Genomic DNA, 21,398 nt, shown 5'->3' with positions numbered 1-21,398 from the left:
AGATGGGAATCTCAAATATATTTATGCTGAGAAATTGTCAATAACAATAATTCCACATCTTTTAGGAAGGAAATCTACGTAGTAAATGTTTAACTTAAAACTAGGAGATTTTCTCTTTTTGAAGCCAAGTGTTTGTTGCAGGTGTTGAAAAAGCTATAGTCTTGTGTTCAGTGTGCTTAGATGAGAGGAGAAAAACTGTCAAGGTTGTTTATATGTACTGAAGAGTGTTTAGTCAGATCATATCCTTTGTAAAAGCCTGCAAGGAAGATCTTTGCTGTGAAAACTGGCAGTGTTGTTTCTGCCTCATGCAGCTCCTTCTGTTGTGCTTTCAGTTGATAGTGACAACACTTTGCTTTGCTTTCTGAAGCACTAGTGCTGTGTGCTTTGGGTCTAGAAGAGGGCAAAGATCCTCTTTCACTTGAAATAGTTTACATTTCAGACATACATGGTGTGCTCTTCGCCCATCTTCTCTTAAAATGTGACACAATTTTTTTGTAGCTTTCTGTAAAAGTGTTCTGTAATGAATGTAGTTTAAAACTAGGAGTCTCTTAGACATACTTTGCTGCCCCTTTTCTTCATGTGTTCCTGTGTTTTCTTTCTGGAGTCCTAAAGAGTGCCAAAACCTTAAATAATTCACGACTGAATGATGATTCACCATGTGTGAATTGTATCTGCCACTTTTAGGTGAATTTTAAAGCTTCAAGATACTGATTAGGGAACTTCACAAATCATAGAATGGTTTGGATTGGAAGGGACATTAAAGATCATCTAATTCCAACCCCACTGCCACAGGCAGGAACACCTTCCACTACACTTCTCTGGGCAAGCTGTTCTAGTGTCTCACCATTCTCACAGCAAAGAATTTCTTTCTAATATCTAATCTAAATCTGCCCTCTTTAAAGTTTGAATCCATTCCCCCTTGCCCTGTGACTACAGGCCCTTGTAAAAAGTCCCTCTTCAGTTCTCTTGTATCCTCCTTTATGTACTGGAAGTGCCCAGTAAGATCTCCCCAGAGCCTTCTTCAGGCTGCAGAGCACCACCTCTCTCAGCCTTTCCTCACAGGAGAGTAGCTCCATCCCGCTGAACATCTTTGTGTCCTCCTCTGGACTCACTTCAACAGGGCCTGCACTGGACTCCAGAGCTGGGTGCAATACTGCAAGTGGGGTCTCACCAGAACAGAGCAGAGAGGCAGAATCCCCTCCCTTGCCCTGCTGCCCCCAGGGCTTTGGGTGCAGCCCAGGACATGTTTGTCTTTCTGGACTGCAAGTGCCCATTGCCAGATCATGTCCAGCCTCTCATCCAGCAGCACCCCCAAGTCTCGGCAGGGCTGCTCTCGATCTGTTCATCCCCCAGCCTGGATTGATACTGGGGTTGCCCCAACCCAGGTACAGCCCCTTGCACTTGGTCTTGTTAAACTTCATGAAATTCTTCCTGAGCTTGTCCAGGTCCCTGTGGATGGCATCCCATCCTCCAGGTGTGTCAACTGCACCACTCAGCTTGGTGTCATCTGCAAACTTGCTGAGGGTGCACTCGATCCCTTTGTCTGTGTAACTGATGAAGAGACTGAACCCTTGGTGTGGTTTAGCCCTCTGCTAAGTTGACTGAAACTTCTCCAGAAAAATGGAATATTGCCTTCAGCCATGTCAAATTGCTTTTGATAGTTTTGTGAGTTAATGCGATTAACCCACATCCTGGTCAGCTTGTTACAAAAGATGATGACTTGGCGAGTGTCCTTGGGTGAGCATTAGTGCACTCATAATGTACCACGGAAGATTTGGTTTAGTCATGTGTGTGCTTTGCTAGGTGGAAGCTTTTGTGTGCGTTTGTGCAGTGCTGTAGTCAGGTGGCAGTGAAGCTTGCTTGAAGGGCTGGGGATGCTTTTAAGACTAAGAGGTGTCGTAATTTTTCAGAAGAGACTGTCCACAATGTGTTGTAAATTAATTACAATGTTGGCATCAACAGGAGAATCTTAGAGCAAAGACAGCAAATGTGGAAAGCTTAATGCTAAATATGTCAGCAAAAAAATAAAACCTGGACATCTCCCACTTTCTTCTTAAACTTAAGGTCATGAGTAGCCACATAAAAAGGCTGTAATTTGTTTTGCCTCAGCTGTTAGGACATCAGAACACAGCTTTTGTGGGACCACGTCTGTATAGACATTCAATGGAAACTCACTAAATTATTTGGCTCCACAAGTAGCATTGGAACTGTTTGAGCAGCAAATTAAATACTTGCCAAATGTTGTCATTTTGCGACTGAGATGTCCAAAATACACAGCAGCTAGCCAAGGTGATTTGGAAACTTTTTGGTGGCTGTGCAGAGTGTTTGACTTGACATTGTCTCTTGGGCTGGGAATGCAAAGGTCAACTCCCCACTGGCTCCAGGAGTTAAAGACAAGTGGTAGCTCTTAAGAACAGGGAGTATTTTCTAAAATGTAACAAGCAAAAATGTTGGGTTTAACTACTGCAAAGAAAACAAGATGAATGTTGTTCTGAATATGTCACATAGTTACTGTTCCAGATAACCAGTGTTTATTGCACTGAGGCTAAAAAATGTTCCTTTGTCCCACTTTTGCCTGGCTATCTCTCATCTCAGCTACTTCGGTTCCTCCTTTTTTGGCCTGCCTCTCTCTTTTTTGTGCTTCTTCTAATTCCAGTTTTCTGTTTCTGATCATGTCTCAAGAGGGGCTTTGCATTTCCATTTTGCATTGAATGCCTCATTGTCGCTTCTATGTTCTGCATAATTCTACATCTGCCTGTAATAGATTTCTTCATGATTTGGCTTTTATTATATTGTTGTTGGTATTAGTACACACATCAGTACTCCATTCTGAGTTAAACAGCAAATTTTAGAATTGCACATTTCAAGTGAGAACCCACTAACAGTTACTGAGTTTTGATTTTTTTATTTTAACACTTGCTTGTGGTACAGGTGCTTTGGGAAGGACCCTCTGCCCCTGGTTCTGATGCTTCTGAAATGATTGCTGTTACAAACACAATCTTAAATTATGTGTCTTGCCATTGAGTGTTTGAATGCTGCTGGCTTTGAGCTGAGTGAATGTGTTAGCACTGTAATTAGTAACATTAACACAGTTTTCATCACAGAATCATCGAATGGTTTGGGTTGGAAGGAAACTTCAAAGGTCATCCAGTTTAAACTTTCCTGCCTCGGGGTTGGCAGGGAACCTTCCACTAGACCAGGTTGCTCAAAGCCCCATCCAGCCTGACCTTGAACACTGACAATGATGGGGCATCCACAACTTCTCTGGGCAACCTCTTCTCGTGCCTCACCACCCTAATCATAAAAAATTTCTTCCTTGTGTTCAGTCTAAATCTACCCTCTTTCAATTTAAAGCCATTACCAGTCATCCTGTCACTGAGTGGGGGGGTTGATCTTGGCCTGCTGCCAGGTGCTCACCCCGATGCTCTATCAGCCCATCCTCCCCCAGTACGGCAGGGAAGGAGAAAATAAGATGGAAAAATAAGAGACCTGTGGTTCACAATAAAGGCAGTTTAATATAGAAAAAGCAAAGGCTGCACAAGGAAACCAAAGAAAACAGTAATTTATTTATTCTCTATTTTTCATCAGCAGGCAGTCATTGTAAAAATGAGGAATCAAGGGTTGTAACATGGGGTCCTGCTTGTGCTCCCAGCCTAGTGGCACCTTCATTGCTGGCAGAAGCAAAGGCGTTTGAGGTAGTGCCAACTTCTGCCTTCTTTCTGGTACACATACACAAGCTAGATGAAAAATGAAGGCAACCCCTTTTTGATAGCAATTTGGGAACCCAGGTGGGACTCTGTGGGCTCCCCACCTGGTGAGTGTGATGATGGCATATGACAGAGCCAGTACTGGGTGAGTTCACCCAACTGTCCTTGCAAGATCCACACTCCCTGGAATGGTACTAAAACTGGGGACAGCATCAGTCATTGGGGGGCTCAATAGGGAAGGTAAAATGGGGTTCACTGGTGACAGAATTTTGGGGAAACTAGAAGAAAATTGACAGTACTTCAGGACTCCCATCAAGCTGGATGTAATTCTGTGTCAGGATGAGTGGCTGGAACTCTGGAGGGGAGATCCTCTGAGCACTGGCCCTGGGGAAGTTCTTTTGATATGAGTCAGCTGACCTTCCCTCCTCATATGTGATGCAGTGTAAGGCAGAATTGCCTTGTGCGGCAAATCCCTGCTCACTACTCCCCATCACCTTCTAGTCCGTCACAAGGAAAGCTGGAAATCATTTCCAAGATCTGTTGCTCCATCCCCTCCCCAGGGACAGAGGTGCAGCTGGCAGGCCTAGTGAGGATCCTGGAAAAGGAGAAGGAGTATGGTGTGCAATGGTTGAGGAAGGAGCAACACCTGCATGGGCTTTGTTTTCTAGGAGGAATAACAGGATAAGACCAGGAACTGCCTCACCAAAAAAAAAAAAAAAAAAAAAAAAAAAAAAAAAAAAAAGCAGCCTGTGGAAGAACTGGCAAACTGGTAACAGTGGACAAGGCTGAGGGACTCAATGAATTTTCTGCCTCAGTTTTCACTGGCAACCTCTCCTCCCACACCTCTTGAGTGGGTGGCTCTCAAGGCAGGGGCTGGGGAAGCAGAAGATCAGGGTCAAGAGCTCCTGAGGAACATGAACATACCTAAGTCTGTGGGACCTGGTGAGATGTGTCCCAGAGTCCTGAGGGAATTGGCTGGTGTAGTTGCTAAGCCACTCTCCATGGTATTTAAAGTCATGGAAGTCAGGTGAAGCCCCAGGTGACTGGAAGCAGCCTGTGGAAGAAACAATGGGCGAAATGCACCCAGGTGCACAGGCAGCAAGCACAGGGAATGTCCTCGAGCACAGGCTCCTCCAGGTGCCTCCAGTGTGAGCAGCAATTGCCGGTGGGATTCTGTGGGATTTGTACGGCCGAGCAGCAGGATGCACATTCCGAACCACCTTAATGGGCAGCGCTTGCTCACAGGACACCAGTTGAAAGACCTGCAGGGCTAGTTCAGGCTGGGGAAGGGACATGGGGACACTCTGGAAAACCCTGGCCAAGCCCAGCCTATTCATCCAGCTTAGTTCCAGGGTGTGAACGCAGGGGCAGCTGTGGGTTCACGGTGCCCTGCAAACATCCTTTCTTGACACATGACAGTCCCTTGGGCAGTGGCACTTGCCTGGTCTCTGCTCCCTGTGGTAAGGACATGCACAGAACCAGCCCTGACAGGAGTGTCCCCATCGCTGCCACCGCCAATGGTGCTCTGACATGGCAGAGTTGCCCTCCAGAAAGCCCCAGGACTTTTCTTGGTCTCTGCAGGGGCCCACATGGGGACTTTATTGCCCTCCAGAATGGTCTAAGGCCTCACCTGGGCTTTGCTGGGACATGTTGGAGGCCCCTGCTCCCCTCCACAGGTCTTCCCATTCTAAAAAACTCTAAACATCCTCAAAAATCACTTTTAATTAGAAATTCACTTCTGTAGATAATCTGAAGGTTGGTATAGGTTACATTTATTTAAGCTTTTTAGCCCCATCTAGATCATCTTCCTTCAAAATAGGACAAAATAGGAGGGCAGCACAGGAATCCAGCAGGCCTCAGCAAAGCCCACATGAGATCCTGAGTCACTATGGAGGGTAATTAGTGGCCTTTGCAGGGTGTCTGCCCAGAGCTGGATGCAGCACTGCAGGTGGGGTCTCACCAGAGCAGAGCAGAGGGGCAGAATCCCCTCCCTCGCGCTGCTGCCCACAGGGCTTTGGATGCAGCCCAGGGCACATTTGGCCTTCTAGGCTGTGCATGCACGGTGACAGCTCATGTCCACTAAACCATCCACCAGTATTCCCAAGTTCTCCTCTGGGCTGCCCTCAGTCTATTCAGCCCCCACTCTGCACAGGTACTGTGGATTGCCCCAGCCCAGGTGCAGGACTTTGCACTTGACCTTGTTGAACTTCATGGGGTTCACGTGGGCCTCCAACCTGTCCAGTTCCTTCTGGACAACATCCCTTCCCTCAAGTGACTCGCAGCATTCAGCTTGCCGTCATCCTCAGACTTGAGGAGGGTGCATGGTGTGGTAGCAGAGTTTATCTGAGCCCTTCCCTTGCCGCAGATGGACAGGGCAGGTCAGCACCTGCCATGGCCTTCATGACAGTTTCTGCAGCTGTCTATAGACATGCTGCCCTTTATCACTAAGTGATCATGCTTGTGGGGACCTGTTAGGATTTTTAGCATTACTCATTGCTGAAATTGTAAACTGACTGTTTTCCATCAAGACTGAAATTTCATTCACTTGATGTTCAAGTTCAGATGTTGTCTGAACCAACACAAGCTGTTTTCCTCATCCAGCTGAAATTAACTCACAGTGGTCCTTCTGGATTACTAGCTTGACCCTTACCTACTATTCATTAGCTGTGTTCTCCAAAACTTTTTTAGGCAAACTGTCTTGGCCCACAGAGATGAAAAGAGATCCTTCATGCATGGTCTGAGGAAATGAAGGTCTACAAACTTCTCCCCACATCCCCATCTGTACCACCCCAGCTGGGCCACAACAGGATCAGTGAACTGAATCACATTTAGAAGGAAAATCTTAATTACTCTGTTAGGACACTTTAATTCAGTTCTTGTTGATTTCAGAAGAAACAAAATATGTTTTTTCTTCATCTGGGCTTTGACTGCATGGGACTCATTCAGCTTTTGAAAGAGAAGAGAGTAAGGTGTACAGAGCAAGAGAATATGAAGAAAAAAGTATTCTCTTTTATTTGAATGGTTGCTATATTCAGATAATTAAGTAGAATTATCATAGGCATGAAAATCAAATTTCCCTTCTCCCCAAGGAATCCAAAAAATGTTGCTATGTACAGAATTTACAATTATATGCAATAGTTGATTATTATTATGGACTCCAAAATTTGGTATTACTGGTTAAAACACCCATACTGAAGCTAGAGCAGGATGTGTCCATCCTGTACCTTTCATAATGTTCTTTAAAACTTTACAGGTATGCTTCCAAAATGATTGCTCTTCCAAGGATGAGAAACCTTCTTCACCTGCATACAATTTTCATCATCCACAGTCTACATAATTAAATTGTATTCCATTTTGAGCAGGTGAGAAGTCAAGGAAAACAGGCCAAAAGTGCAAGTGTGTTTAGGGTTCTGTTTTCTGTTGCAGACAGATGAAAGATGATACAAAGCGGGTGTGGAAAAAAAAATATGTACTGATAAATCAACAGCTGTTAGGCATCTTGGTAACTTTGGACAGAAATCCTTTGTTTCATGAATTTTCTTACTTTTGCTTACAGAAGCTTCCTTAGTTTTCGTGGATTATTTGGCAGAAGGTTTTTCTGGTTTGGTTCAAGCTGCTGAACCACTGTAACTCCCTTTTTAACTAGTCCATGGGCACTACAGACACCCGGTTTATCTTTAAAAATTAGAGGCCATGAAGAACTCGGCAACGTCTCTAACTTCATGTTCAATCAGATGACCACAGAGACAACTGCAAAGATCCATGTGCAATTAAATGAATTGGAACTCAGTCCTGGTGTGTTACTAGTAGGACTTTGCTTCTTTAACTCAGCTTCATTTTCCAGTCTGAACCTTCACAGCTGCTCTGCAATAAGGAAAGTTGCCCTGAGCTGGTAGGATTGGAGGTTTGTAACCAAGTGTGCTGGGACACACCTGTGTTGCTGATGAGTGGAAGTGAACGTACTGTGAATGTAAGGTGTCTTCTGTAATGTTGGTCTCAGTCCATGTTACGGGTACCCTTCCTAATAATCCTTGGGAACAGCCATCCTTGCTGTGCAGCTCAAGCAGAGAGAGCTCTGAGACAGTGCTATGGCAGGACCTGTGCTTCCCTGCCAGCCTGAAGGGAGTCCCCCGAAATCAAGATTAAGGTTTGATGACAGAACAAAGGTAGCCTGCTGCTGCCAGCACATCTGTTTGCCACAGAAATAGCAGCATTCAGTCTCCTTATTTAAGTGCATAAAATGCATAGTAATAAACTGTGCCTTTTCCCCTTTCAGTTGCCTGGACATAAGAAAAACAGTTACTATCCTTCTGGTACACAAATATGCTGCCAGGGGCAGGTGATAGGCAGCAGCAGTTGCACTGTGAGCAGCATTATTCAGATGTGTTCTTCCTGGGATCCTGATGCACCTGAGGTTCACACATTAGCAGCCTCGGCTTTTTAATCAGGGAAATGAAGCATCCATAAGCAACAAAACAAGAGGCTTGAAATTATCCTCATTTGTATTATACCGAATTTCTATATTCATCAGTACACAAGCGATTGCTAAACAGGTCCTCACTACATTTACTTACATTTCCAAACAAGGTGGTTATTATGCAAACAGGTTAGCTTTGTGAAGGCATCTCCAGGATGAGCTTAACCCTGTCCTGTTTGGTTCCTCTTGCCTGAGCCTTATAGGTCTGTAAATGTTCATGTTGTTATAGGGAACTGTGGAGTTTTCGGCCATGTAGTGTGGTTGATAGTAGCTAGGCTGGATGGCCTTCTGTGGAGGCGGGGGAGTGAATGAGACATAGCTGTGGAAGGAATTGACTCGGTGGAGAGGTGACTGGGGGGTGAAGTTGCTGTTGAATATGAGATTTCTTGGGGTCTGCTTGCTCTGGTGGGTGCTGCCAGCTGAGAGGCTGCTGAAGGGGTCGGAGAGGGTGTTGGCGCTTTCCTCGTCGCTGAAGGGGAGGCTGCGCGGGGGGGCCCAGCTCCTGCTGAACAGGAAGGGGAGGCTGCGCGGCGGGGACTTGGGGCCCCGCACGGGCTTGGACAGCGCGTACAGGTGCCGGAACTCCTCGTCGAACAGCTCCACGACCTGGCCCGTGAACTTGGAGAGGAGGTTGCGGTGAACCTGGCCACACAACCACGTGAAGCTGGAAGCAGAGACAAGGTAAGGGTTAGAGTTAACACCGGCCATCAGGAACTGCAGATCCCCCGCAGGGGTGATGCGAAAGGCAAATGTGTTTTACTGCTGAAGCTTCTTGTCTAAACACAGGATGAAGATGGTGTCGCAGTTGAATGTCAGGTCAGTTCACATCAGTGCTCTCAGACTTGGATCAATCTTTGTTATTGCAGCTGCCTCTAAAACCTTCAAGAAACCTTGTAAAGTTATGCAACCCCCTAAAGCAAGTGGTGATCCAGATCCACTGCAGGGATAAATGTCAGATACAACACCCAAGGTTTGGGTGTCTGTTCCATGGAAAGGAGTTTAGACCCCTCTTTTGGGGACCTCTCTTCCATGCACAGTGCTTAAATTCAGGTCTTGCCATGTCTTATCTGCACACACATAAACTGTACCTTGTACCCAGCAGTATGCCATGCCACTTGGTAACTCTCAGCCACTCCAAGTGACTTCAAAAAGACTAGGAAAAAAGAACCATCCTTTGTTTTCATTTTTCCATAATCTTTCTGCATTGATCAAGAGGAACACATAAAACCCCAACCTTCCTGTCATGTCCCACATCACAAAACAGCTGCCACACCTGACAAACCCTTATTTTCTTCAGAGAAAATTAAATTATAAATATTTCCTACAGCATTTCCAAAAATAAGTGTAATACTTTGCTATAAAGTAAGGGAGAAATGCCACAATAGTTTTAGTCCAGAGACACACTTTAGGATAACCCACAGCTTTTAAATTATTTTTCTTTTATGTGCTTCCCTAATCCACTCAGCAAACAGAAATTTGTGCTTTTACAAAACCACAAGCCAGCTTGATTGTGTTGTGCAGGCTGCCATGTCTGAGCAGCAGCAGCACCAATAAAATGAACACAGTTGAGAGAATGAAATGTAATTACTCCCTGAGCTGACCAAGGCTTGAGCTGTGCAGCAGAGGAAACAGAGCAGCAGTGGATTTGAACCTGGGGTTATCCTATGTTGGTAAAACTCTGCCATGGTTATTCCAGCGTGACTTTATTAGCTACGCTGGATTTGCACCAGGACTGCTGAGAGCCAGATTTGGCTGTAGGTGTGTGCACTTAAAATCATTTCTTGTCATGTTTTGATAAAACTCCTGTGAAGCTCAGTGGGACTGACAGCCTGAGCTGATACTGAGGCAGTAAGACAGACAATTTACATCTGCTTGTCCAGAGCACTCCTAAAGAGAGCTGGGTTTGAGGTACACAGTGGTTTTATACTGTTGCTTCAGGAGCAAGGGGAGGAGTGAAGAAATCAGTAGTTCAATGCCACTGGGCACCTAAAATTAAATATATACTGTACATTTTATGATTGGACATGAAAACACCCAGTAAGGTCCCAGAATACAGGTACTTCTCATCCACTGTGTTCAAATCATTCTAAATATGGACAAAACCTTGGAAACCAAGGTAAAGAGCACAGCAAGCTAACTCCCTGCTGGGTGCATAACATCTGCTCTGCCAGCTCAACATTGCCTTTATTCACTAAGCAGTGCTCTCTAAACCTTTGTATGTCCTTCATCTAACTGTTAAAGAGACAACTGGTCAAGAATAAATACAAAAATGCACACAGTTATTCTAGGATACCTACACTGAAGGTTACAAACTCATGAAAGGGCTGAGGTCTAAAGTGGCATATTTATACTTTATGCAGTAGAGATACACCTAGTTTATAAAAGAAAATTTAGACAGAAATAAAAATCAATTACGCATGTAAATGGCTTTTAAAAGCCTAACAAAACCAGAGGAAAAATCCTATTCTGCAGAATTTTGATAATTTACTCCTACATGTAACTTCCTGAAGTACCCGACGGACAAATACTAGTTTGTGGATCTCTGTAAACAGAGAAAGTTAGAACTAATGAATAGCCCAGAGAGTCTCCAGGAACTGATGGCAAATGGGTCAGCTCAAAGTTACAAGGTAAGATACTTGTGATTTTAAACAAATGATTGTGGACTTGTCGTGTAGTGCGTCACAGCAATTTACATTCTGTGCACTTTGCTGGAGAACAAAACAGAATTTGGCATAAAAGACTTAACAGGTTTTCATTGGCTTAATTCGAAGAGAAAATGCATTGTTTAGGTTTTAGGCCATGTTTTGCTCCTTAGTTTACAATTCTGAGTCCTCTTTTGGGACAGGCTCAGAGAAGTCTGTTATTGTCATCACCTGCCCAGAGGGATCATTTTTCTCCCAAGCTTTTTTGATTGAGGCCCATCAAAAGAAGAGAAAGCACAAAGAAATGATGCCTGGCTTGGGGCCAACGCTGTATCACAAATTCAGTCATCGATAGATACTTCTCAGCCATCTTTCCAGAGCTTTGTCCTATGTCCTGTTATGGAGCCTCTCATTTATGATTGTCTCAATCAAATCCCACCTCTCCTGTTCAGCGCTGGACTTGTTATTTATAAAGAGTGTCCTCTGCATTGCTGGAGCTGCAGTTTACTGGAGATGTTCTCATCCCTGTGTTTGCAGTGCTGCAGCAACATGCAGCACATCCACATGGAATCTGAAACAGAAGGCAGGACTGGGGTTTTCAGCTGGGCTCAGATTTGGGTTAACCTACATGTTAGTGTTGCCTGCTGGTGGATAACCTGTGTGGGAGAAACCTGTCCCACCTGAACTCATGCTCCTGGCAAAGCATGTCCATGTTAGTTGTTACTGACTTAGAAGAGGCCAGTGGCTTTCAGAGTAGCAGCCACGGAGATATAGCCCTGGGGTTCAAGGCCTGTGCTTTCTGCTGTTCTCATTTTGCCTTCCTTAGGAATGCTGAGTTCATGCACTATCTAATTTCAAATTCATTACAAAAACCAGAATAACAGTTATCATAGGACAAGATAGAGTGACATAGAGACAGCAAAAAGAAATACTGCATCCTAACCCCTCACCATAGACATTGGCAATAAAAATTGAGAGTAAAACTGTAACTTAAACCACTCATGCCTGCACTTCTGCTAACGTGTGTGAACAGCCTTCAGAAGCTTCTCATCTGCAGTCTGCCCCATGCAGCAGGACCACACCCACAGTGACCCAAGCAGTGATTTTTTAAATGTTCTTTTAAAAAACACTCCAGAGCTGGAGATGTCACAGACTCAGGGGTGGTTCCTTTGCCTCTAATTAATTGCTGGCTTCAGTCTTTGTTATCCATTAGGCAAATATATTCTGTCCTGAAAAACTTTGTGAAACAGTGAGACAGGTCCCTTTTAGAGCAGTATGTCCTGAAGGGCTATTTTATTTCCTCAGCCTGTTCCCCCCACCACTACTACAACATCATGCAGAGCTCAGCGCTTAGGTGAAATTTGGTGTTGTATTTTAAAATCTTTGTATCAGTTTTAAGATCTACTCCAATGTGATTTCCAGCAAATGCATTGCAGAAGAGTTTGGGTCTGTTTCACTCAATATCATTCTTGTTCATACCTGAAGAGATTGGTGGATAAGATTTAGGCATAACAAAAATCTTTCAGATTAATAAAGTGAGAGCTAGCAAGAAATACCACATACTGATAGTCGGCCATAATCCATGTGAATTGCGAACTGGTGCTGAGCATGCTGAAGTTAAATATTTTTTTATAGTTTTAAATAGATTTGTTCTTCACCACCCTCTGTTTGCTTGCTGGATATGGAATTACGTAGTTTGACAAGGTTCTTGATATTAGAAGATTTTCAACAGCAGTAGAGAAAGACCGAAGTGACTGCACAGGACTTCAAGTGTTTTTAGTTTTTTTGGTATTGAAAGAGAAGTCAAAAGGAAGCTTCTTGCTCAAAGAAAATAGATTTTGTTCTGTCCTTCTGCCACACGTCCTTCACTTCTACTCTATAAAAATCTGCTGTTGCATTTCAACACATCTTTGATGAGGGATTAAAAAACACCCAAAGTAACAAGAAAACAAAAGAACAGTCAATAAAAAAACCCCAGCCCTGAGTGTCCACTCATTTTTGTCTGATGGTTCATTTGGAAATGGAATGAAAAGTGGATGCCTGTCTTTGTGTACGTCTGAGCTCCTGCAGCCCAACTCCACATATTCACCTTTTCCTTCCTTACTATAGTTCTGTAATCTTCCTGGTAGCACAGTTTTATCAGACCAGAGGCATTTAAGCTTCCAAATCGTAAATTGAGATTAAGAAAAACAATCCCATCCTTTAATTTCAATAATCACCTCTTGTATTTTTGTACCTGGATTTCTAGGATACACCTGGTCATTTGTGAAACTTATCTATGTAGGCGTGATGCTTAGAAACTTCATTTATTTGATGCAAGCTCAGAGTCTCCTGGAATTCCCTGACCAGAGAATCTAGGATCTTAATTAAAAATTCAGTTGTTGAGATGCTATATCCACTACCTGAAATAATTATAGCAGCACAAACAAAACAAACAAACAAAGAAAATTTTTAAAAAGGGAAAAAATGAAGGTACAGCAGTTATACAGATATATACTGCCTACCTATTAATGAAACACAAGGAAAAACAGTAAATCTCTGAAGTATTTGTTTTACCTTTAATCACTAAATTTGTCACATGAAGAACAAATCCTCAGATAAACTGAGTGACATATGCTACATTAAGGGATCCCAAGGGAGACAGAAATGTATCATGTCTCATGATCACACCATCTGAGAACCCAAACAATGAGGAAAGCATAATATTAAGCAGTACACATTTCTACTTTTGCCCCAGGGCTGCACTGGCAAAGTTGTTTACATTAGTTTCTGAACATTTAAATTAAAACCCATGCTCCATAAAGAACTAATAGCACCTTTAAAGCAAGTTAAGTCGATTTTTGAAAAATGGCAGGTATTTGAAAACATGGGATGGTTTTTGTTAAACTAAAGCTTCTTACCCATACAAAAATTTCCATGGCACTTTTTTGGGAAGAAGTACTAAAAATCATAGAAGAGTACCTAGACATGAACTGCAGTGGCTTATCTCACCTGTAGGATCCAGAGAGCACGTATCTCCAGTCAGATATAAGAAATTTTTCTTGTATTTGTCCTGAAAATTTCCTGCCTGATTTGGCACAGTAAACCTCTCCAGTAACACTGCGGACTGAAATATTCTGTAAATAAAAATAAAATTAAGTGTATTACATTTCTTTTTAATTAAAAATCAGACAGGGAGGGCCCTTCCCCCCCCCTGCCTTTAGCTCTTCACTGCCCCAATATCAAGTTTCTTCATGGACTCTGCTGTGATATTGGAAGGTTTGTGTCCAGAGGAAACCTAGCCAAGGTCTCTCGCCACAGGGTCAGTTGTTTCACTGGGGATATAAACCTGCATGGACGCTCATGCAGGTGGAGCTGTGCTGCGTAACTGACCCTACCCCAGCCAAAAGGAGCGTGGGATGTGTCCATAGCTGGGAGCAGCCTGCTGCCTCCACTGACACCCCCGGCACAGTTTGCTGTAGCTGTACGCCCTTGATTTACATTGGCTGTGGCGCGACACAGCAGGGCAAAACCTCTGCTCCTCCAATCCATCTGGGCCTGCAAGGACACATGTGCTGCTCTTCTGGAGCAGCCCAGACAAATGCTGTCCTTTGGAAACAGATGCAGGTACACGTGTGAGGGGAGATGCAGGTTGGTTTGGCCCATGGGATGCTCTACACTGTCCTCATACCTGAGCCAGTGCCTTTCAGGCCCTGACTGCTGCCCACACACACACTTTGCAGAATCAAGGCCTTAGTGAATCAGTGGCACCAAGGATTTGACTTGCACATTGTGGAAGCCTATGTGCTGTAGCAGCAGACTTACAATAAATAGCACAGGCTTGTTCTTCCTTAGGAGTGAGGGTTTACAGGCATGCAAACAGTTATGAACATGCATTATAATTTCAGCTTCTTTATATATTTAGGATGGAATTCAGCTGTTGAAAAACAGGTGTCTGGTGCATGCAAGATGCCCTCAGGTCTCCTGTGTGCCCACAGCTGCTGTTCCAGAGGTCTGTGGCCTCTGTAGTATCACCCATCCCCAGGGAGATGCCACAGATGCTCTATAGCATCTCAAGCAACAACTGAAATAATCCCTAGGAGGGGTTCTTTTAAAGCCAGCTCCCTCTGACAGAGATGAAGGCAGATTAAACTAACAGCCAGCTAAATTTCAGGCGGTATCTTTAAAAGAGAGCTTTAACACATTTTATCAGAAACCACCCAGCACAACCCAGCTATGGCCATGCAAAAGAGTTTTGTCCATCTCCCTGTGGCTGCCAGATCACAGCTGCTGCACAGCTATTAAACAGAAGCAGCTCTAATGCTTATGTTAGAAACTCTACTAGAAAACTTAAGCTCTGCTTTAAGACTTCGGGGCCAAGATTAGTTTCATCTGGGGACCTAATGGAAATGCCTACCTTCCTATAGTATCTGTGGGAAAATGTAGGCATCTTCAAAGAGGAACTGGGTGCACTAATGCTACCTCAGGAAATCTCTTGCTCCCTTTTAATTAGAAGGTGGATTGACCCTAGCATAACCATGCTTCTAGTTCAGAATGCCTGCAGTTAGGCAGACAAATCTCAGCCTAAGAGCTTCACAGAGCCACAGTACCTTGAATAGATCCTCAGAAATTTGCAACTTGTCGCACATCTCCGAGAAAAGATCTATACTGCCATGATCCAGCAGCAGGTAGACAAAGACCATGCGCTTGTTAGCTGCCTCCAGGAGGTCACAGAGAATCTCAGTGTCTGTGAACACATCCATCACGATAGCTAACACCTTCAGAAAAAGAGCAGAGGCATTAGCAGAGTCAATTTATATAACTTAAGATTGCTATGAGGATACTGTGATGTAGTTTATTTGTTTAAAAAAATATTCCAGTAAACACAAATATTCACGGTTATATGTGGTTATTTTTTCTGGTTTTCTCCCTAAGTGCCTGAATCACAAAATTGATGAAACACATTGCTTCATTGTTTTATTGCTCATATAAAGCCAATATAACACACAACATATAACCCAAGATGACCCATGAATTTGTAGGTGAGATTTCGGCACTAGGAAATATATTGAAACACTGATCGGAGAATAATAAGGATGTAGCTAAAATAAAAGACCATAGCCCTTGCCAAACGGCTCACTAGGTGTCACAATCCACATGTATTCAGCAAGAACCCCTGGATGATGCTTTCTCTTTTATAATTTACACCTGGACAGCCCTGGCTTTAAAGCCTCACCCTGTTGTTGATCATCAGCTCCATCTGTAACTTTTTAAAAACACTGATTTATAAACTAACTGTTACAATTTGACCACACATCCATGCTCCCCAATTCACAGCTGGCAGAACAGTGTGTAAAAGTCTCAGGACGCGGCATAAAAGCCCTGACAGCTATTTAAGTGCACAGCCTGCAGCCAGTGTGGATTAAGGGAACTGTAAATGTGATATAAAACCAGTTCCATTCTAGAAAGTGCTGTCTTGTGTGATGTCTGCTATTGCCCATGGAAGGGGTCAGTTTAGCCCAGCTGTTACCTGACATCTTCAGGAGGTGCTTGTTTCTGCACTGACTTGAGAGGGAACCTTTGATAACTGTGCTCATGGGATATTACCTTCAATCAAAACAAACTTTACAGCATCTCTCTAGATCTGTCTTACTACTTGATGCCAGCTTGCACTGCATCTTCCTCCAAAGCCTATGCCCACACCTAACAGCAAGGTTATTCCCCTTGCCACCATGAGGATATCCTACAAGACCAGGCACATCCTGTGCAGCCAGCATCCTCTTCAGGTAGCCAAACTATTTGTGGAGCCATGAGGATCCCACACCTTCCTCCAGCTGCCAAGGCCTGGTGCTTCAGAAAGAGCTTTGCCTTGGCTAGGTAAGCACAATTATGTCCAATATCTCACATCCACACTTCTGTTAACACCCAGCTCCAGACCATTCTCTCTGGTACTGCTTTTCACCACCTGTTCCCAATTTATATTTCTGCACCTTTCCTCTCTTACTTGCAGTACTTCTCATTTCTTTTGCCCAAATTTCATTTTATGATTTGCACCAGTTCCGCAAATGTGTTAAGATTGTAGTATCACTTGCCAATCCCTTTCGGTTTGAGATCATCCATAAACACAGTCTTTATTCTGTTATTTAATTTTTTAGTGCATATATCAAATACTAGGCTATCCAGGATGGACCCTTACCAGATGCTAATTAATAATTGGTGCCATTGGCAAACTGTGCTCAAAAAGCAGTTGACAAATTTATACTGTTAGTGTTGCTTCAGCACACTCTTGTAATGTAAATTAGATGATTAAGAAGGTCATGTGAACCATAGGTTTATATTACATTTCCCAGTTTTTCCCCTACAAGTTATCTTCTCTTGGGACAGAAAATTGGTCTGGCTTCATATTTTACCTGATATGTATTTTATTATTCCAGAGACATTTCTTCTGTTTCTGCATCTTTCTGATGCCTCCAACTTGAAATGACTGATCTATAATTCCCCTGATGTAGTAAGCACTTGTAGGCTTTGAGAGAGCAGTTGCCACCGGGGATCCTTCTCCCCTGCCATTACGCTCTGTGTTACCAGGCCCAGCACCTGCCCTTGCAGGGAATAACAAAGCGGAAGGAATCCTCTGGCTCCAGAGGCTCAGAAGCCTGTGCTGGGCAGCACTATTACATCCTGGCTTGGCTCCTGACCATTCCTGGGTGAAACTGCTGCTGCTCTTTTGAATTTATATAAGGGCAAAACACCTGGATGATGGTAAATACAGCCCTGAAGTATCTTTTTTTTTTTTTCCTCCCAGGAAAACAAAAGAGCTGCTAGAACACACGTGACAACAGATTTCTGTCACCCCTCCAGCTGCTCAGTTTCTGGTTTCCCAGAGTGTGGGCAGCCTGGCTTTGGCTTGTGGCTGGCACCTCTGTGGCCCCCATCACCTGTATGTAGCCAGGGGTCCTCATCTGCACCTTTCCCATGTGCCAAGTTACACTGCAGAGTCTCTGTATGGACTCCACATGACATTTTAACTGATACAGGCAACATATTAGGGATGAAAGCTCTATTTTCTGAATAATTTCCTTCCTCTGGAGATGGCTGCTGACATACCAGCCATACCTGCCTTTCTTTGGCCTCCCCTTCACCCATATCTTCCACATCCCCTTGAACAACTGGGATTGTTCCATGGCTGAAAGCTCACTTAGGCTTAATTTTCATTAATGGTGCAGTGGTCTGAATAGATCAAACCATTCTTCTGGGGCTACATGAGAAGGGACAGAGCCAATCCACCCTTTCTACAGCACATTTAATCCACTGGGAGAATGGGAGGTTAGAAGAGAGAAGAGGGAATGCTTTTTTTTAAGGCACCAACATAGAAAAATGTTGGTGTGAGTTTAAAAGAAAAATAAATTAAAAAATAGCACTGCCTGTGTTCAACAGCTTCTTCACAGCCACTTTCTAGAGCAAAGCTACACTGCAGCACACAGGGCTGCCTTGGATTAAACACCATGTTCACTTGAGCTTTGTAAGAGGAAGAAGACAACCAAGTGCAGAGAGAACAGCAATTCTCTCCCCATACCTGAGTGGTCTTGTGGATGTACCGGCGTATGATGTCTCTAATGTTGCTGTTCTTCTCTGTTTGGAAATACACAGTGGCGGTGGACTTTTCCTTTAAATAGGGCTTCTCTGCTGTAATCCATGTGTGGAGCAGAGCCGGCTCACTGCAGTCAGAAATGGTGGGGAAGTAGGTCCCTGAAGGCAGTGACCCGGCATCGTTCTGCTTTGGCGCAGCTGCCCCGTCGGCAGCTGGCGACTCCTGTGCATAATAAGACTCCCTGGCGTTATCCTTGATGTACTGAGCTTCCACCGAGGAGAGGAAATCCACCTCGCCCTCTTTGCTTAGAGTTTCGAGGTAAGAGTCTGTCCCACCATCCAAGAAGGCGTCGGTGGCCAATCTTATGCTTTCGTTGTGGCTGAAATCCACTTTTGTCAACTTCGGGGACTGGTTCTTGATATCCTCCAGCCTTTTCCTTATCTTGCCCATATGTCTGGGGTGGTTCATGGCTCTTTGTCGCAGCAGCCGATCTGCTGGGCAGGCACCATGCATATGCGTGCCACAGGCAGTGCAATCGTCCTTCTTGTTTGAGGACTGCATTCTGGCATGAAATCGCCTCGGCTGAACGAATTAACTATGAATAAAAATAAAGAGATCTTATTACCACAGGCAAATTCACACTCCCTGAATTTGTCTGTACAATTACCTTCAAAACAAACCTGAAGCTTGCTTCTCAGGTGGTGGTGTACTCCGGCAACAATCTGTTTCCAGATGGGACACAAGCGCAAAGCTGATTAGATTGCTTATCTGAGAGGCACCCACCTCAGCCCCAGGGCATACGAGGGATTCGAGTCAAATTTACCACGGCCGTCGGATTCGATTGTATTTCCCTTCCTGCCGCATCCCGTGAAATATGAGTGAGGAAAGCACTCAAGCAAAAGCAGGTAGGCTGCCAAGCATCATTGCACAATCTTCAAAACAGCTTGAGGCTTCTCTGTCTTCCCATAGTATTCGTTAGGGAGAAAAAACAGCTCTGATGTTGAACTGGAACAGAGACAGTAGCCATGTCCATGGCTTCGGAACAGTAAAAAGGGTCATGGGCTCTGTTCTGCACCTACATGCTGCCAGGCAGGCTTAAAAATAGATGTGAACTTCGTCACTGTGCCCCGTACGGAGTATGTTGCTATTACCATAGCCGATTCACTCACTTACTTCTTTAAAGCTTTGTGACTACGCCATCCTATTAAAAGAAAAATACCCCTTCCCAAACATCCTGAATATTACGTGGAGGAAGGGTTGTGAGCTGGCCTCAAAGCATCAGAAATACAAACACTCATCACTTGATTGTGCACATTTAGGGTTGTTTGGTTGGTTTTTGGTTTTTGTTTTTTTTTTTTTTTCCCCAGGCTGCAGCTCCTGGAGTCACGTTGTCCCCGTGGCAGATCTTTGCTGTGTCATTAGGTGCATGGAGGCGCGAGTTGCAGCGGGGTGACAGGCCGGAGCCCAGGGGCAGCCGGGCTGGTCTGACCGAGGAGCGGCGGGCGGGAGCCCATTCCTGTGTGCGTGCCTGGCTGCAGCGCCACGTGTGACACACTTCCCTCACGCGGGCTGGGCTGGCCCTCGCCCCGGCAGCTCGGGGTCCACGCAGCCCTGTGCCACGGCTGCAGAGGGGAGCGCGGGATCGAGGGGATGTGCCGGCCGGGGCTCTTGGCAGGGGTGAGGGCTGCTGAGGCCGTGTGTGGGCAGGGAAAGGGTCCCGCCGCCCTGCCCTCGGGAGCACGGCTGCCTTCAGGGACGCACAGGGACGGCTTTTCAGGGCGGCCTCACAGATTCTGGGTCTATGCCAGGTGCCTTATGTGGTGGGGGAAAAAAAAAATTACACGTAAGGATGAGACAATATGTACGAAAAGAGAGAAGGGTACGAAATGGCTCGGTTATTAATCCCGGAGCGACGGGGGGCAGGACACACCCACGTGGGGCTGAGGAGGGGCGGTGGCGGGGCCGTCCTGAGCTCCTGGGGTGATTTTAAAATCTACACCGTCCCTCCCTGCGCCCCCAACATCCGCCCGCAGCTGCCAGACGCGGCTGAAAGTCACTAATTATCTCCTGACCTGTTCTGCGCAATTAGGCCGAAAATTATGCCATCTAATTACCCTGACATGCAGGACTGTGCCCTGCCAACGCCGATCGGGGCCAGAGACGGCCCTCCCCGCCTCGGCCAGGTTCTCTCATGGTCACCCATGTGAGCTCAGGGTCACTCTGGTCCCCCACATGGTCACGGCGGGGCTTCTCACAGGTTATCCCGTGGGGCCTCACACTGTCACCCTAGCGAAGCCCCGCTGTCATCCTGCGGTCCCACATGATCACGCCGAGCCCCCGCGCGGCCAGCACAGGATCCCGCCCGGTGTGGGCAGAGGAGAGGCCGGGCCGCGCTGCGTCCGCTCTCGTCCCCGGCGGGGAGCGAGGCCATGGGCAGCATCGAGGGCCCAAACGAAAAAGTTTTGTGCAGCCGCCTCGTTAGCGCAGTAGGTAGCGCGTCAGTCTCATAATCTGAAGGTCGTGAGTTCGATCCTCACACGGGGCAAAGGCGGGCAGCGCTTTTTTGGTCGCGGCCGCCTTCCCCGCGCTTTTGCAGCGACAAACCCGCACGACGCCGCGCTCGGAGGCCGCCGGTCACTTCCACGTCGTGCCTGTCGTGACTTCCGAAGTGGCAGCTGCAGGTCAAGGGCCTGTCTGTCCCGGTGCTGGGCCCACGGGAAGAACTTCTGCGACTGTTCTACCTTTTGGCAGACGGTTTTCAGCCTCCGAGCCCGTACAGGGGTGTGAGATGGGGAAGTGGCTCCTGCGGTGGGCAGTGGGCACACCCGGGGTCAGGCTGGGCACACCCGGGGTCGGGCAGGGCCCAGGAGCTGCGGTGGGGACACGGCAGGACCCCGGCCCCGCGTGCGACAAACACTCCAGTTTATGCACGTTTACAGCTTCAGCGTTTTTACAAACCATAATCACATACACATATGGCCCAAGGTGCAGGCCAAAACCTCAGC

At 45.6% G+C, this 21,398-nt stretch overlaps 1 protein-coding gene, 1 long non-coding RNA gene and 1 other non-coding gene across 5 annotated transcripts in view; 2 read left to right on the top strand and 1 right to left on the bottom strand.

Annotated features, from left to right (window-relative positions):
• Window positions 1-6,694: 6,694 nt before the first annotated feature.
• FAM83A (family with sequence similarity 83 member A) lies at window positions 6,695-19,599 on the bottom strand. 3 transcript variants are annotated; one of them, XM_048287202.1, is made up of 6 exons: window positions 19,217-19,599; window positions 19,074-19,115; window positions 18,379-18,988; window positions 15,416-15,583; window positions 13,818-13,942; window positions 6,695-8,848 (listed from the first exon to the last, which is right to left on the bottom strand). In XM_048287202.1, the coding sequence occupies exons 3-6, from the start codon at window positions 18,952-18,954 to the stop codon at window positions 8,302-8,304; spliced, it is 1,416 nt and encodes a 471-aa protein (XP_048143159.1). In that variant the 5' UTR covers window positions 18,955-18,988; window positions 19,074-19,115; window positions 19,217-19,599; the 3' UTR covers window positions 6,695-8,301. The 3 variants fall into 3 exon arrangements, with proteins under 3 accessions (XP_048143159.1, XP_048143158.1, XP_048143161.1); XM_048287201.1 differs by having other exon boundaries at window positions 19,074-19,599; XM_048287204.1 differs by lacking the exon at window positions 19,074-19,115 and having other exon boundaries at window positions 19,177-19,599.
• The window catches only part of LOC125317420, a 36,268-nt gene continuing 23,526 nt past the window's right edge, over window positions 8,657-21,398 (top strand). Inside the window, exon 1 of the long non-coding RNA XR_007200073.1 lies at window positions 8,657-8,865. This is a non-coding gene — a long non-coding RNA (uncharacterized LOC125317420). The remainder of the gene's footprint in view (window positions 8,866-21,398) is intronic.
• Window positions 20,866-20,938, top strand: TRNAM-CAU. The gene has a single exon. It is a non-coding gene; the product is annotated as a tRNA-Met (tRNA).

This window comes from Corvus hawaiiensis, chromosome 26 (assembly GCF_020740725.1).
Source record: "Corvus hawaiiensis isolate bCorHaw1 chromosome 26, bCorHaw1.pri.cur, whole genome shotgun sequence".
Lineage (NCBI taxonomy): Eukaryota > Metazoa > Chordata > Aves > Passeriformes > Corvidae > Corvus > Corvus hawaiiensis.
Note: the sequence above shows the minus strand (reverse complement) of the source record. Positions and strands in the feature narration are given on the sequence as shown.

Coding starts and splice junctions, on each gene's coding strand:
- FAM83A (XM_048287201.1), bottom strand. CDS start 18,954: ATGCAGTCCTCAAACAAGAAGGACGATTGCACTGCCTGTGGCACGCAT. Junction 15,584..18,378: donor ACATCCACAAGACCACTCAG/GTATGGGGAGAG, acceptor CTTTTTCTGAAG/GTGTTAGCTATCGTGATGGA. Junction 13,943..15,415: donor TTTCTGAGGATCTATTCAAG/GTACTGTGGCTC, acceptor TTTTATTTACAG/AATATTTCAGTCCGCAGTGT.